The following is a 20,464-nucleotide window of genomic DNA, read 5'->3' on the forward strand; positions in this document are numbered from 1 at the left end:
CAGGAAGAGTCTCATATAAAGAATAATTAAGTAGGGGCACCTGGGTGGCTCAGTTGGTTGAGTGCCAGACTCTTGATTTCCATTCAGGTCATGATCTCACGGTTCATGAGATCCAGCCCTATTGAATAGGGCTCTGAGTGGACAGTATGGAGCCTGCTTGGGATTCTTTCTCTCTCCTCCTCTCTCTCTGCTTCTCTCCTGCCTATGCTCTCTCTCTCTCTCAAAAAATAAATAAGTTTTAAAAAAAAAGAATAGTTAACTATAACAGTGGATTGGAATATAGGAGATTGGCTAGTACGAAGTAAAGTGAGCCTTAAGAATAAAGGAATAGTAGATACGAGAGGCAGGCACTGGTCCAGGGAAGTAAGAGAGGAGTCAAGGAGGAGATCCTTCTAGAGCTGATATCCAGGGCTCAGTGGATGGTAGGGAAGTTGCTGTGGGGCCACACGGATGAAACCTGGAAAAAATGGGTCCTCTAGAGTAGCAGGGGAAGCCGTTCATGGGGGCATTCTTCTGGGGGGGCACTCCCCTCAGAACTGCAGCAGGGTGCTGGGGTAAGTTCCTATCTGCAGGGTACTGCCTACCACCGTGCACCAGTCGAGCTGGACACTGGGAAGCCTCCTGCATCGTGGGCTTGGTGCTGGAGAAACCTTGTGTGCTGAGGGGCCTTCCCTGGAGCCCTGCAAGCCCCCCACCCACCCCCCCCCCCCCCGCTGCCCCGCCTTCCTCTCAGAGTGCCTCTTCAGAACCCTCTACTGTTAAAGCTCTCTGTCTTACCCACAGGGATAGGAATGTAGTTAGAGAGGTTGGATATAGTTCTGCAGAGCAAGAGATGAGAAGTGAATTTAGAACTGAGAGGTATTAGATTGATAGCTGGCATAAAGGATATCAATGCTTGCCTTTAGGGGTTTTAAGATTAAGTAATACATGTAAACATATGCATGGTTTTGTTACGTAACAGTTTCTTTGAATTGAGACAAATGTCTCCTAGTGATTGTGCAGAGCAAATGAGATAATGACTGTGTATTGCCTTATGCAGAATCTGACTGGCATGGCAGATGTCTACAAAATGGTAGCTGTTAATACCAGAGAACTTTGTAGATCACAGGTTGTACTCTGCCTTAGTTGGGTTCTCACGTGGTGGTGTTGATTAGTAACTTCAAGCAAAATAAATAGTCCTAGGTAATGGTTCTCCTTCCCAAACCTTAAAGACGCCAGGTAGCAACCTTTGAAGACCTTGAAGTCAGGTTAGTAGATCTGGACCAGCCTTTTACAAAACCAGATAGAACAGAGATGATATGTATCAATGTACCTCAGAGATAAATTTGGTTTGCAAAATGTACATGTATGTGTGCTGGGTCAACATGTCATGACCCATGTGGGTCACTGTGTATAGAATTGTGGAATCATTATATTGTACATGTGAAACTAATATAATACTGTATGCTAACTATACTTCAATTATAAAATACTGCTCTAAACGATGGGCACTAACTCTTGTCAATTTATTTTCTTTTGTCTGCTCTCCAGGCCTGGCACTTTTGTAGGACATAGGTGGTCATATGAGAGATCTTTTGAGGTTTCCTTTGGGGAAAAAGTGGACCATCCTCTCCTTTATAGCTTATCTCTTAATGATATCATACTATTCTTGGATCTACTGAGTAATTCTTTATTACTCCAAAGGAAAGAAGAAAGATAAATTCCCTTCAATATGCAAACACAATATTTTATTTTCATGGATCAAGAATGACCTTTATAGACAACTAGTCTTGCTATCTAATTATTGCCCCCAAAAGAGTTCGACTTTTCTAAAGCAAAAACCATAATTTATGGAGACTTAATTAACATTTAACCAACTTACAGTTTTCAGCCATAATAAAAAACGAACATGTTCACTGATTTAGTCATATTTGTAGCTTATTCATCTTGGAATACACCAGGATGGGGCTGGGTGCTTTGTGGGGGCTATATTGAGATTGTTTTCATTGATTAAGTGGGTATTACCTTGTGCTTCTTTTAAATGTGTCCAGCCAAAATTGTTGCAGCCAAATTCTGCATAGAATTTTGGGGAATTCATTACCCGTTTTTCTAAAAAGCATTTATTGGGTGCCTACCATGTGCCAGTTCTAGACATTACCAAGATGACTAAGAGTTACAACCAAAATTACTTTTCAGCAGAATTCCTACTGCCTATAGGCTTTCATGCACCTTTCTTTTAGAGAGAGAGAGAGAGAGAGAGAGAGAGAGAGAGAGAGAGAAGGAGGGAAAGATCTGGGAGAGGTTGAGAAGAAGAGGAGGGAACAGAGAGGGGGGAAGGGACAGAGAGGGGAAGGGAGAGGGAGAGAGGAAGAGGGAGATGGAGAGAGAGACAGAGTGTGAATGATGACAACCAGCACCCCACCTGGCTTGCATCACCTTTCCTCCATCTTGCACATGACTTTTGGTTTAGTACTGATTTCCCTCTGCAAAAGGAAAATGATTTAATTTGATCTGATAGAGGAATATGGTCCAGCCATGAGCTTTTGGGCATTAGTCCAAGTAAAGACAGTTCCCGGGAGACCTTGGCAAGTCCCTTGCTGGCCACATCCTCCTACGTTCCTGTACAGAAACCGTGTTTTTCTGAAAATCGAGGATATTTATTTTTGGAAGAGCTTCATTTCATTGCATTTTGGGAGACGTTGCTTCCTTATCACATTCTTCATTGGACCCAGAGCACTTACTTGAAAAATCTATCAGCTCTCTCTTCTTTGCTCTTACATGGCTTCACGGAGGAGCCCACAGGAGTGTGCCTGCATGAATGCTCACGGCTCTTCACCTTCCAAGGACACACACTTCTTAATTTCCAAGTAAATATTCCAGTTATTTGCAATGAAATGAACCCATGAGGGTCATTGTTATAAGAAGGACTTCAGAACTAATGATAAACAGGTACTGGTTGAACATGCCTGACCGCATGATACACATTTGCTCTCTTATTGAATCACCAGAAATGCCATGTGAAAGATGTGTCATCTGCATTTTATAGGTGGAGAAACCAGGATTCAGAGATTTCTCTAAGTGATTTGTCTACAGTCACAAATCTAGTAGTGTAAGAAGAGGGATAGGCCAGATGTTTGACCCCGTTTGCTTCCCCACTGCACAGAGCTGCCTTGAAAACCAAGATTTAATTGTTGTCTTCTTAATTGATTAGTTTAATTCAGATGTAAACACCTTAATCTCATCTCATTTTAGCTCAATAAACCACCTTTGCTATTTTTAGGGTCTCAAATCTGTTGGATGAGGCCAGTGGTGGCTCTGAAAATTGGTGTGCGGGGGGATATATCTTGGGGCAATAGGAAATTCATACTGTATCCTATTTTCCAATGGTTTGATAATCGTACATGGGTCTAGAAAGAACCATATCATACATTTTATGTTTCCTTTCAAGTGATAAAAACAGCTTTATGTAATGGGAAAGTATATCTTTGCACCAGGTTTTTGTATCAGCCTTTGGGGTTTGCTATCAGCCATGCATGCTTTTGCCTTTATATTTGGTTATATCTTCAGTGCCAATGGTGGTTTTGTAAACCAGGTCTTTAACCAGCTTCGAGTTGTTTTGTGGATGCCGATAGCTATGTTTCACTGTTCAAGATTGCACTGCAGGACTTTCATCAAAGTGCTATCTGTGTTTCCATGGGGGGACCCCGTTTCTGTCAAAATTCATGGTGGTTTCTTTCTGTCTGAGTATTATCAGTGTTACTGCTGTGTGAGCTTATTCCTACGGTACCGAAGCTATTTTCTACATCAGAATTAGGGTTTGCAACCAAGGGAAAATATTTCTCCTAGATGTTTGCATAGTCTTCTAACATTTCTTACCCCAAATTGGAAAGTTGTTAGTATTATGTGCTTTTAACCAAATCCACTTTGTTTCTGAACTTGTTAAAGCTGAGTAGGAGGGAAGTATAAATTACCAGTTGTTGTCAAGGTGAAATATTAAGTTAGTGCTGTATCTTTGTAATGAGTTTCTGTTTTCAGTGGAATGTTTAATTGACCAGTTCTGTGAAAGTTTCACAGAAGACAGTTTCCAGGGTCACTAATTTCACTGTCATGCCTGAAGCTAACAACTAAGACAAAGCTAGAAAGCTGGGAGAGACCTAAAACAGTCTGAGGTCCCTTGACTCTGCCCTGTTTAACATTTTTTAATCAGTGATTTGGAGGCAGACATAGAACGTGTGCTTATCAAGTTTGCAGATAATCCCAGTCTAGGTAGGATGACTAATACCCGAGTGGTAAAATCAGGATTCTAAAAGCTCTTAACAGGCTGGAGTGAGGCATGGAAAACAATGAGATGGGATTTAGTAAGGATCCATGTACAGCCCTGAGTTCAAATTCGGGAAGTCTTATTGCAAGAGAGGGGAAATAGCTCAACAGCAGTGGTATGAAAAAAAACATACGGACTTTAGGCTTGCAGAAGCTCGGAATGGACCGCCACTCTGCCTTGACTGTTGAAAGAGCACGAGGTCCAGGGAAGCAGCCAGTTGAATTCTGGCTCCAGTACTGGGAGTCATTGTTCTGGATGAGTGCTGATAACCCTGGGACTAGCCAGAGAACACCGGCCAGGGCAGTGAAAATCTGAAAGCCTTCTGGTAGGAGGAACTGAGGGGAGCAAAACATGTTTTGCCTGGAGAAGTGAAGACTTAGAACATGACAGCTCTTTTCAAATAATCAGCTTTCCTGTGTGAGAGCGGAGACTTTTTTCCCTATTTCTTCACAGGGTACAGCTAAGATCAAAAGAATATACATTTGAAGAAGCGGAGTTTGGGCCTTTTTAAGGGGGGGGGGTTGTCTACAAGGTAGGGATGCTTTTCTAAATTTCCTGAGCGCCTCACCGGTTCAAAGCTGTCGATCTGTCTAGAAGCTTGTAGACTTGACATAAGCATTTGGATGGAAGTTGGCCCCAGGTGACCTCTAACATCTGTCTTTACCTCTGAGTTTGTACAATTGCTATTTTATTTATCGTCTTGCTGCCAGACATAGTATTATTGCACTGCAGACATAGTGCAATAATGTTCTTATTTTTTTTTTTTTTTAATTTTTTTTTTCAACGTTTATTTATTTTTGGGACAGAGAGAAACAGAGCATGAACGGGGGAGGGGCAGAGAGAGAGGGAGACACAGAATCGGAAGCAGGCTCCAGGCTCTGAGCCATCAGCCCAGAGCCTGACGCGGGGCTCGAACCCACGGACCGCGAGATCGTGACCTGGCTGAAGTCGGACGCTTAACCGACTGCGCCACCCAGGCGCCCCAATAATGTTCTTATTTTTGTGTTGTCTTGACCAGAGCCCTAATTCTCCTCATTAGCAAGTAATTGTAAGTAATACTTTTAATGAGTATAACTAATAGCGTTATATAATGGACATTAGAATTTTTATAGTAATTAATATGACCAGTAAAATCACTCCCTTTTGCAACGTGAAACATTGGTGAAAAGATTTGATACCGTACCAATTCAAAGTAACAGGAGACATTGAAGAGGATGTGGGCGGGACTGAAAATCATCAGTGTGCCCCACGATGCTGAAAGAGCTGAACTGCTTTGTAAAATTGCATTTGCTTTTATTCTTTCTTTCTTTAAGTAGCTTCATTTCTAGCACCAGAAGTAAGCAGATGTTTACCGCATGGTTAGTTTTGAACTTATTCTTGCCGTTAAAAAGCATGTGGACTGTAAGCAAATTTATAATCTGTTTTACTTTTGAGGCCTCAAATCTCCAAAGTGTTAAAGTGAAACCTCTTTTTACCTTAGGTTTAGAATAATCCTTAGAGAGTATGTTTTGAAGCTATGTTCATGGTCTCTACTGTATTTTTTCCCCCTGACATTGTGCCAGTATTGCGGTGAAAGCCTTTCTCTTTTCATTTTTTTTGGACACATCATGATGTGTTTTTATTGAAAACACATTGAATGCCTAGGGCAACCCTATTAAAGTTTTGAACATAAGATCAATTATTCCAAATTCCTGCAAATCTGGAAAATATGAATTATAAATTTGCTCAGGTCTAAACTTTCAATTGGATTATATGAACACTGGATTCTTTGGAGGGGGAACAGTATAGTGTAGCAGTACTGGCAAGGCATGGTTAATATTCTCGATTAACACTCAGCACTTAGGGCACAGTAGGGTCAAGTTCCATTGTACCTGAGCACAAAGGTCAAATCAAATTTGGTTCAGTATCAAGTAGGTTTACAGTGACCTGCAATCATCATAGCTTGTTCCAGAGGTCTGTTTGGTGCTCACATCGCTTTTCATTCTTTTACATTTTAGGTGGTTGCCTCTTTGATGAGCCACATAGCGCGTGTGGATATAGTCAGGCCGAAGATGATGACTTCAACTGGGAGCAGGTGAACACCTTGACCAAACCAACTTCTGATCCGTGGATGCCCTCAGGTTTGCATGCAGTTTTAAATTTTCTTTTTTAAAACTGAGAAATTAAATTTTCTTTTTAAAATCAAAGCTTCACAGGAGTCTTAATCACAGTAAATATTCCTTGGGTATTGGTGGAATGAGTGGGGATGATGGTCTTTGAGTGTGGCACTTCAAGGTGATTAACTGGTACATTCCCATTGTACCATAGTCCAATTAAGAGGACCAGTGATGATGTACAAAGAGTTTACCTTGGTATCTCTTCCTTTCAAGTTTAATTAAAGTTTACTTCCTTTATCTTTGGGTGCACCTGAGCTAGTTTAATGGGAATTCCCCAGTTGATCCTTTTCCAAGAAGTAGATATGGGAAATAGATGGATGCCTCTTCTGGCAAATGTGTCTAGTGGATGGAACTCTAGCTGGGAAATCCAAACAACAAAGTCTCCTTCACAAATGGGAGACCTTGGGGAAGAACTTAAATCTTGTCGCCTCAGGGGCTCACTTGGCACCAAAGATGAAATGGTGATGCACACATGTGGATACTTTTTCTCTGGAAGAAGTGCTTAATAAATTTTCCCATGAGTGAAAGACATTTGTTCCATGGAACACCAACAAGAATTCAACTTCCTGTTTTGAAGGAAGAGTAGGGAGTTGGTGACGAGTGAATGTTAATCACATTGAACTTGATCATTTTAATGACCACCCTTTTCAGGTGGTGTATTGGACATCCTTCTAAAAGGTTACATTTGCTGATTTATGGTACAAAGGGGTGATGAGTATGCTGTATTCAGGATTCAAAATGCAAAACATTGTTCTGATTTGGATTTTAGATAAAACACATTTTTGAACTCTTGGTAACTGTAAAGTTCTTCAGTAATACACCCCGGTGTAGCAATAATTGCATTGAGTAGGTCATCTTATAAAGGTAGCTTTTCAACAGGAAGTAGAGTTTCATGTTGTTCTTCATTACGCATTAACGGTTAGGATGCCCACCATGTTCTTGCTCTCTCCTTCGCACGTTTAACTTCTTATAACTTCAAAGAAGGGGACACTGAGCTCCTCAGCTCTATGGCTTTGCTGGACTTCAAACGATTCTAGCTCTTGGTTATGTCCCCTCCGCTGACATTCTCCTTTCCTGTGTCTCTTTTTCTCTTGTACGTGTGTATGCTTTTGAATATGACTTGTGTTTGAAACAGTGGTACTTGATTTGTTTTTACAAATTTCAGCTTTTGCTCTCATGCTGGCCAGTGAGTGGGGAGACAGCACTTCTTGTGCAGGGATGGCCTTCCCTAAACAGGCTTTTCACCCCAGAAGGCCTTTTGGGCATTGCCTGTTCTCTCCCGAGGATCTAGCCTGTGTCCAGAGAGTTGGGGGATGGCTGAGGCCATGAGAGGTGCTCAGATTTAGTCCTGGGAGAGTTCTCCACAAGAGTGACTCGGGCTTTTCTCATTATCTTCTAATATGGTTTTAAAAAAAAGTTGTAATTTTTCACATTAGGCAGTAGAGGTAATTGTTGTGGTCCTTTAGTTTGAAGATGGTCTTGGGAAAATTGACTTTTACAAAGGAGCCCCAATATTGCAGTATCTCTTTCAGTCTTCACTGGTTCTGTTTTTGTCACATGATGACCTACACCCTTCTATAAAGGGAGGGAGAGGTATCATTTCTTGCCACCATCTTGTCCTTCACTTCTTTCTGATTTCCCACAGTAGAATCTCAGGCCAAGATGTCCAAGTTCTAAATGTAGAAAGGATGGGTTCCTAGCATAGGCCATTATAAAAATGGTAATAAAGATCAAAGACCAGTTGTATCCTGGAACAATTGGTTGGATAAATGAAAGAACAAAGAGGAAGCAACTTTGCAAACTTCTGGCTTTTGAAAGCTCTTCTGCCTTTGGAAGAATGAAGTGGGGGCATTTATACATTCTGCTTGAATTTATTCTGCTTGCACTGACTAATGGAATACTTAGTCCTTCGTCACTTGAGATCTCTGAAGGTTATGCCTTCCAACTTGTTTGTCAGTTCCATCTGATTTTTGATAGTTACAAATGTGTGCCCTCAACGGCCATCCCCAAACAGAGTGCAGGTCACTGTGGCGATACTTGGGTGGTTCGGGCCTCTGACAATGTCAGTCAGTGGGCATGGGTCCAGATGAGATTTTTGAACATTGGTAGTTGTTCCATCAGGCTAACTAAATTTTTGCTATAACATAGGATGGTATTTTTTCCCTCCTATTCATTAAATGAACTTTAGCCATTAAAAAAAAAATTCCTTTGAGCACTTTGAGTATATGCTAATCATGATGCTGATTACTGTGGGGGATGAGAGATTGTAAGAAATGAGTCTTTCTCTCTAGGAACTTAGGTGGTTGGGAAAGAGAGTTACAAAAATACAATTAGGGAACAATCTAATTGTATTTTTATATAATTGAGTGTTGTATAGACTCGCAGCGTTTTAAGAGCAGCAAGCCCTTATGGACTGGTGCTCCGCTGACCTATCTGCCTAAGGTGAGAAGTTAAATTCTTAATAAAATTTTATCGTTAGAAATTAGGAAACATCATCTTACAGACTTTGCATATAGTGTCCTAAGGTATGGATTTTAAAACAGAGTTTCCCATGTGTTTAGACCTTACAGCCATGACCTGCTTTAAATGCTATTTAAGTTGCAAGGGTTTTCTTCTCCTCCTTTTGCTTTAAGGTGTATAACATGACTTATCTATTTCAAAAACAAATTCCAAGGCTGGCTCTCTTACACTAAAACAAAATTAGTTTTATGAATTTGTCAGTGTAAGTGGGTGGCAAAATCAGATACAACCAAAGCTTCCTGAGGGTTAATTTCTTTAAACCTTTGACTCAAAATATTATTGGGCTGGGGGCACCTGGGTGACTCAGTCGGTTAAGCATCTGACTTGCTTTCAGCCCAGGTCACGATCTCACGGTTCCTGAGTTCAAGCTCCATGTCGGGCTCTGCACTGACAGTGCGGAGCCTGCTTGAGATTCTCTCTCCCTCTCTCTCTGCCTTTACCCCTTCCTACTTGCTCTCTATTTCTGTCTCAAAACAAATAAAAATAAACTTTCAAAAAAAAAAGATTAAAAAAAATATTATTGGGTTTTTTCTCACATGTGTATTTGCGTGTGTTCCCTCTTGCATAGCCTGGTTCTGCGATGCCTTAGACTGGAGGTTGGCCATACTATGTCCCACAGGCCGGATCCAGCCTCCTGCCAATTTTTGCATGGCTCGAAGGCTGAGAATGGTTTTTATTTTTTTCAATGGTTGAAAAAAGATCAAGATAATAATAATATTTTGTGACATGTGAAATTCAAATTTCCGCATCCATAAACAAAGTTTTACTGGCACACAGCCTTGCCTACTTGTTACATATAGCGTGTGACTGGTTTCAAGCGACGATGGCAGAGCCCAGAACGGACACTGCAACAGACACTGACTGTAGGGCTCACAAAGCCTAGCTGTTTACTGTCTGTCTGGTCCATTATGGAAGAATTTTGCTGACCCCTGTCTCAGACCATTTTGACATCAGCCTGTAATTGTTGCTTTGGACTCAGTTTATATTGTTACTGTTTTCTGTGTTCCTGTTATAATTATTCACAACCAAGTACTATTTCACATTTTCTTTTACTTTCAGATGATATAGTTTCCAAATATTGAGCCATTAGAATCAGTCCGAAAAAAACCTATCATGATGAGGGGTTTTCTCTATCTTTCTCGTAGATTTGCTTTCTGTTTAAAAACCGTTGAGATTTTCTTTATTGTTTAATCTCATCATCCTTGTGGGCCTATTGTGATTCTAATAAGCAAATAATCCATCAAGCTGATTTTTAAAATTATGACCACAAAAGGCTACAATTTGTACTTTAAATTTGCTCTAGTTAAAGTTTTACTTTTTCTGGGTCTTTTTTTGACGTTGATACTTCAGTGTATGTAGGGTTTGTTTCTCTGAATCTTCACATGTGAGGTTATTTTTAGCCATATTAAAAAAAATTTAAATACAGTCTGGAGCTTTATGTAAGCTGACTTGATAACTACTCTAAGGCTGTGACATTGGTCCTGGAAATACATATTTAGGGCAAATAAATACCAAATGCCATTTAACTTTTTATATTTGAAGCTAATGTTTATGTTACAGATTATACTTTTGCAGCTAGCTCTGAGCCAATTTGTTTGATGGTGAAACTATGCCACTCATAGGTTTTCTTTTCTGGTGAGTGTGAGGTTCATTTCCTATGGATTGGTCTCCACTGGCAATGGGCAACTTTCTTCAACTTTATCATAAGGATTACTGCTTTGAGTGCAAGAGCCTTTGATTCAGTAACCAAATAATAACCTGGTACATTTTGTTAACCCTGTTGTATTCTGTCACTCTCTGTACTGTGGCACATTGTATTATCAGAGTAGATTAAGACGTATTGATTAAGAAGTGTTTTTTTCATATAAAAATGCCTGCACAGTTTGACAGTATTTGATGTGTTTATATTTTATTAAAGGATAATAGTTGCACCTTCATGCTCCAGTTCTATAAAATGGATATTTAACAAGTTCTATATCTGATGTCTAAGAAAATGCAACTTTATTTCATATAAAGCATTAAAACAACCAATCTATCCATAATATTAAAAATGTAATCGTAGCTTGTAAACATGGCCATTTGATACTAATAATATTGATGTTTATTTATACCTGACTTGGTCCCTTTAAGAAATCATAACTCTAGGGGCGCCTGGGTGGCTAATTCGGATAAGTATCTGACTCTTGGTTTCTGCTCAGGTCATGATGTCCTGGCTTTGCGGGTTCAAGCCCTGCATCGGGCTCTGTGCTGACAGTGCGTAGCCTGCTTGGGATTCTCTCTCTCTCCCTCTCTCTCTGCCCCTCCCCTGCTCTCATTGTCTCCGTCTCTATCAAAATAAATAAATAAACTTAAGAAAAACCATAACTCTACCAGGGCTGTAATTAAGTGAATTTGGTTTCCAGTGCCAGGAAAACTTGACACATTTTCCAGGTGGTGTAGCACGTGACCAGGGGAAGCTCATATAGCCTTCCACACTTAGTTTATATATTGCACACTGGGAATGGTGGTGTTTCTGATCTTCGTGGAGATGCTATGACTAAGGATTGCATCATTCCTGCGGATGCCCCTGTGAAAGGCAGAGAGACGGAAGTGCCGGACAGAGGGGCAGTATGCACTTCTAGTGTGATGACCCAGAAAATAGAAAAAATGACTACATCTGTTTATGTGGAGTCAGTTTCACATTTGGGAAAGATGACGGATTGACAGACAAAGGAAGTGAAGTTTCCTCTTTGGGTGCATTCGTCAGGCATATTTACCTCTTGCTAGGGAAGACTTCCGCACGTATTCACACTTCAGGGCTTATGCAAGGTTTAATGAGTGATGAAGAGGAGACTGTGGGGTTGAAAAGGCATTTTTCCTCCTTAAATTTCAGTGTGTATCTAGTGAGTAGTATTTTTGGCACAGAATATTCAGACAGTTGTCTAATTATCTCATTCATTCTTTGAATCTGTCAACATTCAACAAATATTTACTTAACACCTGCGATGTGCTAGGCATTGTTATTCATCACGTCGGGATTCATCACTCAGCAAGCCAAGTAAAGACCCCTCCCTGGTGTCCCTTTCAGCCTCAGTCTGGTAAGATCCTTCTTGGATTGCTCAAAGATTATATCCTATAAGACCACGTTTTCCCTCATTTACTGATGACTTTCTGGAATTGAATACTTAAAAGGTAATACAGAATTTAGTTCGTCAGACTCGGCACACTATATAGCATCAAATTTAGCTTTCTTGTATACTTTGTCCCTTAGAAAAAATAAAAACAAAAGCAAAAAAGAAATCTGTATTGGAGGCAAGGGGCAGGCAGTACCCTCTGATCATTCTCCTTTATCAAACAAAGAAATCGCGTACCTGTGAATGACTCAGCAGTTGACAAAGTTTGCTTCCTTGCTGTCTGTCTTTGATCCTCATGATGACCTTGGAAGATCCAGAAGCATTTATCTCTATTTTATACCTTAGGAGACTGCAGTTCAGAGAAGGCATTTTTGCTTATTTGTTTTTGTTTTTTAAAGTTTATTTATTTTTGAGAGAGAGAAAGCCCAAGTTGAGAGAGAGAGGGGGAGAGAGAATCCCAAGCAGTCTCCACACTGTCAACACAGCCCATTGCGGGGCTCGGACCCACAAACTGTGGGATCATGACCCAAGCTGAATTCGGACAGTTAACAGACTGAGCCCTCCGGGCACCCCTGAAGTTCAGAGAAGTTAAACCTGCTGCAGGCTTACAGATCAGAGAGCCAGCCCCCCGTTTTGCTCTCCCGCGCACCATGGAGCAGTCTTCCCACATGAGCACATGCATCTAGTGAGGGGATAGATGGTCTTCATCCCAGATGGAAACTTTCTGGATCTTCTGAAAATGGACATGAAGGCTTATCCAGTGTGAGGGCTGCCAGCCGCACCGGGTCAGATGTCACTTCCATCACTTTGTAGTTCCTGACCTTGGGCACGTTCTTAAGCTCTCAATTTCCCAGCCTCCTCATTTGTAAACTCGTAGTAATATGTGTTTGTAGAGTGACTGCCACGGGCCTGGCTGTCTGAGCTGGAGCTGCAGGACAGCTGTCCCCTTACTGATTGCATCCTGTGGAGGAGGAAGGCAGGAGCTAATAAATAGAGACACACACTGATGTGGGCACGTGCTAAGGGCTGGAGAGAAAAGCTACTCCAGGATCAGGGTCTTCCAATTGATGGGAGCAGCTGACAGGACCAGCCTCTCTGCGGGGGGCTGATCTGGAAGCAGAAACTGGGATCCTTTTGAGGACAAGGAGAACATGGAGGCTGAGTGATCTGGGCAGAGAGAAGAGCAGGAGCCATGACTGGGGGCAGAGGTGAGCTCTGCTGGATGGAGCAGGGTGGTCAGTCTTACAGGATCCCAAAGACTGTGGAAAGGTGTTTAGAACCTGCTTCGTAGGGTTGTTGACCAGGTGAGACAAGATGACTCACTTTACGAACTTAGTCTCGTATCTGGCCTAGCACGACATGTAAGAAATTTCCTTGTTTTATGATTGTTAAGTAATTCTTCAGTAGTAATTTGGTATGAATTCATCCCGTAGCTTAATTTGGATTTCTGAGCAAAGTGGGCAATCAGACCAAGTTTTTATTTTCTCTTCTAAGTAGTATCGAATAAGAAGCAGTAGATATACACCTTCATATAATCTTTTTTTTTTTTTTGAGAGAGAGAGAGAGAGAGAGAGAGAGAATGAGAATGAATCTTAAGCAGGCTCCACAGCCGGCACAGAGCCTGACACCGGGCTTGATCTCATAACCATGAGATCATGACCTGAGCTGAAATCAAGAGTCAGATGCTTAAGCAACTGAGCCACCCTGCCCCCTGCCCCCATATAATTTTTGACTGAATTAAAAAAGCAAGCTGAAAGAAATCCATTAAAATATTGTCAGTATTTATTTCAGGATGGGAGGGTGGGGGTAATTGCCTTACGTTTCTAATTTTTTTTAGGGGTGGTCATTGAATTGGCATCCTTTGAGTTGATTCTGAATATTTCCAGTCACAGAACTCAGAAAAGAAAAACAGTTTTGCTGTCCTTGGGAACCTGATTCAAATGCCCCATAGAGAGGTGCCTGCCTGCCATCCAGATGTAAGATAGTCAATGATGGACACTCCTTCCTACATTTTACTCAGATTGCCTTGGTGAAGCTTGGGATGGGTTTCCGGTGAGCTTTTTTTTTTTTTTTTTTTAAGTTTTCTTAATGTTTATTTATTTTTGAGAGACAGAGAAACAGAACATGAGTGGGGGAGGGGCAGAGAGAGGGGGAGACACACAACCTGAAGCAGGCTCCAGGCTCAGAGCCATCAGCACAGAGACCAATACGGCGCTCGAACTCACGGACTACAAGATCATGACCTGGGCTGAAGTCAGACACTTCAACCGAGTGAGCCACCCAAGGCACCCAGTTAGCTTTTAAACAGTAAATGATGAGACACAGTGAGAGAAATTGGACTGGACTTGTATTCTCGCAGTAGTTTCTAAATTATAAAATTTAGAAAAAATGACTTTAGAATGTAATAAAAAAATACCCCTTTCAGATCAGTGATCTGAATGGAGAGTTCTTAGTTAAACAGGATGGGGCTCTGGGTAGCCTCACTTTAACATGGGTGCAAACAACATAAAATTTACCATGTCAACCATTTTTAAGGGTTCCTTGGCATTAAGTACACTCACCTTGTTGTACAACTATCTCCTCCCTCCATCGCCAGAACCTTTTTTTTTTTTTTTCATCTTCCCAAACCAAGACTCTGCACCCATTAAACACTCCCTCCCCATTCCCTCCTCTGCCCAGGCCCTGGCTACCACTTCCTGTCTCTGAATTTGACTACTTTGGGTCCCTCGTATAATTGGAATCATATAGTATTTGTCCTTTTGTGTCTTGGCTTACGTTGCTTGATGTACTGTTTTCAGTGATTCTGTTTTTATACGCAAAGACTTTCAAGTTCAGGGCGGTCTTTTTTTTTTTTTTTTTCTTCTTTTTTAAGTGTCTTGATTTTTTATTTTTATTTTTTTTTTTACGTTTATTTATTTTTGAGACAGAGAGAGACAGAGCATGAACAGGGGAGGGTCAGAGAGAGAGGGAGACACAGAATCCGAAACAGGCTCCAGGCTCTGAGGACAGAGCCCGATGCAGGGTTCGAACCCATGGACTGCGATATCATGACCTGAGCCGAAGTCAGATGCCCAACCGACTGAGCCACCCAGGCGCCCTTAAGTGTCTTGATTTTTAATGAGCGTTTCATGAGGGCCAGGGGCCATTGTATTATGTATGATAGCTAATTTCAATCACTTATATTCAGTGTTCAACAAATGTTCTCCTTTAAATTTGTTCTAAATTCTTGTCTTGGCTGATTGGAAACTGCTACAAAAACAAGAACAGTGGCTAGCTATTTTTTTTTTTTTTTTAGTATTTGCTGAAAAAGATACAAAGGAACCTGTATTTATAAATATGTGTTTTCAAAATACGTTTACTTCTTGCCCGATTTCCCATAAAATTGTACAAGATGACATCATAAGAGTTATGTGAAGCTGAGTAATGGAATGAATAGGCAGGCCAGTCATGAGAGGCATTGTAAATCTCTCAGAATCTGGGGGCGCGTGGGCGGCTCATTCGGTTAAGCGACTGACTTTGGCTCAGGTCATGGTCTCACGGTGAGTTCCAGCCCCGCCTCGGGCTCCGTGCTGACGGCTCGGAGCCTGGAGCCTGCTTCGGATTCTGTGTCTCCCTCTCTCTCTGCCCCTCCCCTGCTCATGCTCTGTCTCTCAAAAGTAAATAAACATTTACAAAAAAATGAAAAAAAAAAAATCTCTGAGAATCTGAGTAGAGGAGGGATTCAAGAAGTGAGGTTCACATGGGGCAGTAGCGCGATGGGGCAGTTACTACAGCCAGCCTGAGAAAGTCATAGCGAGGAGGTGGTCATCTGTCACGCATCATGTGTTCTGTGTGCAAGGCCCCCTGGAGCTGGGCACGGCCGAATTGTTGGAAAAGAGTTCGCTCTGGCAGAAGAGCCAAAAGGCGGGCCAGGGGGCTTTGATGTGAGACTCTGGGACCCTGTAGGTCTTTGGAGCACACATTCCTCACTGGCCTGCAGGGGGTGGTGGGGTAGGGCTGGGCTGATTTGAAAACGGTTTCTCTAGAGACCAGAGAGCCTGAGGCCTGAGGGAGACTGGCCACGGGGTCTGGGGCTGTCAAGCAGCCGCTCTGCTTTACGGAGGGAGGGAACTTTGGGTCATATGGGTTGGGTGTGGGCCACTGATATACTAGCTTGCATAGCCACTGGTAGGTTAAGGTTGCCCTTGTGCAGCACTGTGGGGGGGGCGGGGAGCGAGAGGCTTGGAAATTCTGTGTGGCCCAACCGCCCTGGTTCCCCCCAGTCTCCTCTTGCTTATGGAGTCACAGACACAGGCTCCCGTGAAGTGCCTCCGAGACCTTCCATGATCGAAGGAATCAAATAGAGGAATAAATTCTCATTTTTTTTTTTAAAGTGTATTTATGTATTTTGAGAGAGAGGCGGGAAGGGGAAGAGAGAAAGGGGGAGAGAGAATCCCAAGCAATCTCCGCTCTGTCAACACAGGGCCCAATGCAGCTCACAGTTCATGAGATCGTGACCTGAGCCGAAACCAAGAGTCAGAAGCTTAACAGACTGAGCCAGCCAGGTGCCCCGAAGAGATGAATACATTTAAATAAGAAATGGTTGAGCCTGAATTATTCCTTTTACCTGAAGACCAGGAAGAAATGGAAGGCCTCTTTTGGAGCCACAGCTGTGTCTGAGGCCCTGAGCTGTATGTTCTGGGCCCTGAGGGTACAGCCGTGAACAATGCCCAGTGCTCCAGGAGGCGTCGAAGTGGCGTGGCCAGTGCTCTGGTGGGGCCGGGCTGCTGCCCAGACACAGCCTGGTGGGTGAGGGCGAGCAGAAGGCCCCCAGGAGGAGGTGCTCCGAGAGGGGCCATGAGAGCATGAGGTGTGAGGCCAGAGCAGGTGGGCATGCTGGGCGGAAGGAACATCCTGTGCTGAGGCAGTAAGTGGAGCTTGGGCAGCAAATGCACTCAGGAGGCTGCTCAGGAAGCTTCAGAGCATCAGGGAACAACCTACATCATAGCCTGGAGGGAGAAAGGCACTCAAAGGCTGTCCCGAGCTGGTGAAGATGCGAAGCAGAGAGGCAGTTTGTTGATTGTTGAATGTGCGTGTGCACATGTGTGTGTGTTGGTAGAGTGTGCAAATGTGGGAACATGTTAACAGTCATTAAGTCTGTGTCCAGTGTATGTAAGTATTTACTGTACTACTTTTTCAACCGTTCTGCAGTTTTCTAAGGAAAGATTGCTGTATATGTGGGGACACAAGGGGCATCGGCGTGAAGTACCCCAACTCGGTGCCATGCCAAAGCCATCATTGTACAGATGCAATTTAGGCAGAATGCTGTCCTGTCAAATCACATTGAAGATATTTATATTTGTATTTTAGAAAACTAAGTTGACCCATGTCTTCCCTTTCGGAGCTTATCAGGATGATTCCTTGGTCTCTATTGGAGAGGTTTAGAGGAGCCGATGCACTGATTGAGAGTGACTAACTTCAGGGATGTAATTTTAGGACTCTCTAAAATAGGACACACGCTCTACGCTGTGGTCTTATGCCTCAGTGAGTGTACTAAGTATAAAGATCTTTATCCTATTGGTAGATATTTTGGTGGCTAGCTGAAACTTTGCAAGAAGATGCACAAGGAATTATTAATTTTATTTTTGGATACATGCCTGCATTCATTTGTATCCTGTCCATAATATAGGGCTGAATACAGAAAAAATCATACAGCATTTTCTTGGCAAATTCCATGAAATGATTGTGCAGATCATTATTTTAAATAAGTGGCCTTTAATGCATAGTTGGCTGATACTTTATTCTGGAGATTGTGATAAATTATATCTTAAAGTGATATTTAAAAGCTTAATGGTTGACAGAGAAATAAATATGGCTATTTAATTCATTGTCTGCTGGACAATCATGATACCTCTCTCTGGTGGGTGGACAGATTGAGACAACTGATAATGTCTGAATCGGCTATGTGGGGTAGCACGCGACTATAGCAGTAGTCTTAAATAGGACATCACTGGAAATGAGTCTTTCAAATGGCCCGTCCTTATTCGTATGCTTTAGGTTGTCTGATATGGGTTTGTTTCTTTTTTTTTTTTATAATTTTTTTTTTTCAACGTTTATTTATTTTGGGGACAGAGAGAGACAGAGCATGAACGGGGGAGGGGCAGAGAGAGAGGGAGACACAGAATCGGAAACAGGCTCCAGGCTCTGAGCCATCAGCCCAGAGCCTGACGCGGGGCTCGAACTCACGGACCGCGAGATCGTGACCTGGCTGAAGTCGGACGCTTAACCGACTGCGCCACCCAGGCGCCCCGTGGGTTTGTTTCTTAATTTTATTTTCCCTCGTTCCTTTTAGGGAACTTGAAAGAGACATCTTTTGTATTTACTCCATTACCCATAGACAACGTACAAAATATTGGAATCCTTGGCATCAGACTTGGAGACATAGACGGGGTTCGATTCAGTGCATTTTAAAGCAGATAGACACCAGTGACGTTTCTGGTAGTCATTCTGGGAAATTATGAAATACCTCTTATAGCCATTCTTTTTCATGCTGTTTTCTCCTTCCATCTCTGTTGACTGTGATGCTCATCCTGTTAAACACACATCTTGTGGAAATGGAAATGGAGTCACCTCCCCAGTTGTGCTTTATAAACACAACGTGCCTTAGTTCCTCCTGATGGTCCTGGCTCACTGTGGAGTGACAGGCTGCAATTTGCCAGCAGGTCAGCGACTGAGCTGATGACAAGTGACCTTTCTAACACTGCAATCAATGCTTGTTATTTGGAAAACAAAATGATACAGTTTGTATTTTTCAGGAGATGGGTCATTGGGTCAGCCCACCATTGACATGTGGATTTGTTACTTGGGCTGGGTGAGTCAGTTCAGACAGGAATGTTAATTTATTTGAATTGATCTTGGTCTTGCTCTTATGAAACAGTGTTGGGCATTTGTTAGTGGCACGAATTCTTAAAAATAATTGGTTTTACACATCAGTCAAAGACTTTTGGAAAGCCTGTTTTACGCAATGGCATCGTATACCAGCTTAGGCAAATATACCATAATATGTTTTGTTTGGATTTGATGTTTCTTGGTTGTCTTGAAAGAAAATCTTAAATATGTGAACTCATATGTGTCATATTTAAGTACTCTTTCTCCATGTGTTTCCTGAAACGTGTTTCATGAGGCCCCATCGGTACATAGTCGTGAGGCTGAATAATTTCGGGAAAGGATGCTGGGAAGGTATTAGCTGCCCGAAGAGATAGCCTTGTGGTAGTGTTGTTGAATAACTGCTTTCGGCTTTCACCCTCTAGATACATGGGAGGGTTGTGTGTTTCTGTCCCCTTTGATTTAGATGTGGCTACACCTGATTTGGCTGGTGAAATGTGAGTAGAAGTGACATGTGTCACTTTCAGGCAGAGCTTCAGCAGCCAGTATGAGATTCCCCATGTTCTCTTTCCTTTATCCTGCCTTGCTAATTGTGGAAGCATTGGGATGCTTTTAGCCTGGGTGCCTGAGGGAGGAAATGTAGCAGTGACTTCTCCTCCCCACATATACGTGCACGCACACACTCAGCTGACTCCAGGGGGCATGTGCCTGAGGGAGACAGAAACTTCTTTGTGTTCTGCCACTGAGATTTTGGAGTTGTGTGTTGAGTGGTTCTCAACCTCTCTGGTCTTAGGGACCCTTGACATTCTTACATAATATTTTTTTGAAGTATTTAAAGAGCTTTTGTTCATGTGGGTATTTTCTGTTTATATTTTCTGGATTAGAGATTAAAGCTGGATTAGAAATTTTGACAGCAGTGCATAAGCATACATTCCGTTAGCCATCGGAGCAGTGATGGACATGTGTTAGTAATTGAGAACGAAATGAGGATAATGAAGTCAAATAATGTCATATTATTATTGTGAAAGCTGCTTTGACCTTGTGGATTCCTTGGGAGGATCTCAGGGATTTCAGGGTCCCTGGAAGACACTTTGAGAATCATTGGCCTAGACCATCTTAAGTGAAATGCCTACGTTGGCAATTTAGAATTAAAGGCTCAGAGGACTCTGGGAGGAAAACAAGAAGGGAAAATGATTGTGGAAATATTGCCAAAAAGATATCTCTGAGTGTTAAAACTCACTTTTTCTTTTTGAGTAAAGACAGTATAAATACTTCATCCTTATTACTGCAAGGCATTTATTCATTATACCAAAAAATACCCATTTAAAATAAAATACTCCCCCCCCCCAATCACATTGTACAAAGCCACGTAACTGTGAGTCTTACAAGTTCTCTGAAGGTCTAGTTTCTGAAATGTCATGCTCTAGAAAAATTTGAAAGTAGGATTAATATTCATATATTTGAAATTGTTTGGGTGGAGGCATTCTGGACCACAGAAGGTTGGATAAAGT

General features: G+C 42.1%; 1 protein-coding gene across 1 annotated transcript in view; it reads left to right on the forward strand.

Annotated features, from left to right (window-relative positions):
* The window catches only part of PTPRM (protein tyrosine phosphatase receptor type M), a 794,802-nt gene that overhangs the window by 191,981 nt on the left and 582,357 nt on the right, over nucleotides 1-20,464 (forward strand). The window contains 1 exon segment of the mRNA XM_032595357.1: nucleotides 6,298-6,420. Coding sequence (XP_032451248.1) covers nucleotides 6,298-6,420 — 123 coding nt within the window.

The sequence above is a fragment of the Lynx canadensis genome, chromosome D3, assembly GCF_007474595.2.
Source record: "Lynx canadensis isolate LIC74 chromosome D3, mLynCan4.pri.v2, whole genome shotgun sequence".
NCBI lineage: Eukaryota > Metazoa > Chordata > Mammalia > Carnivora > Felidae > Lynx > Lynx canadensis.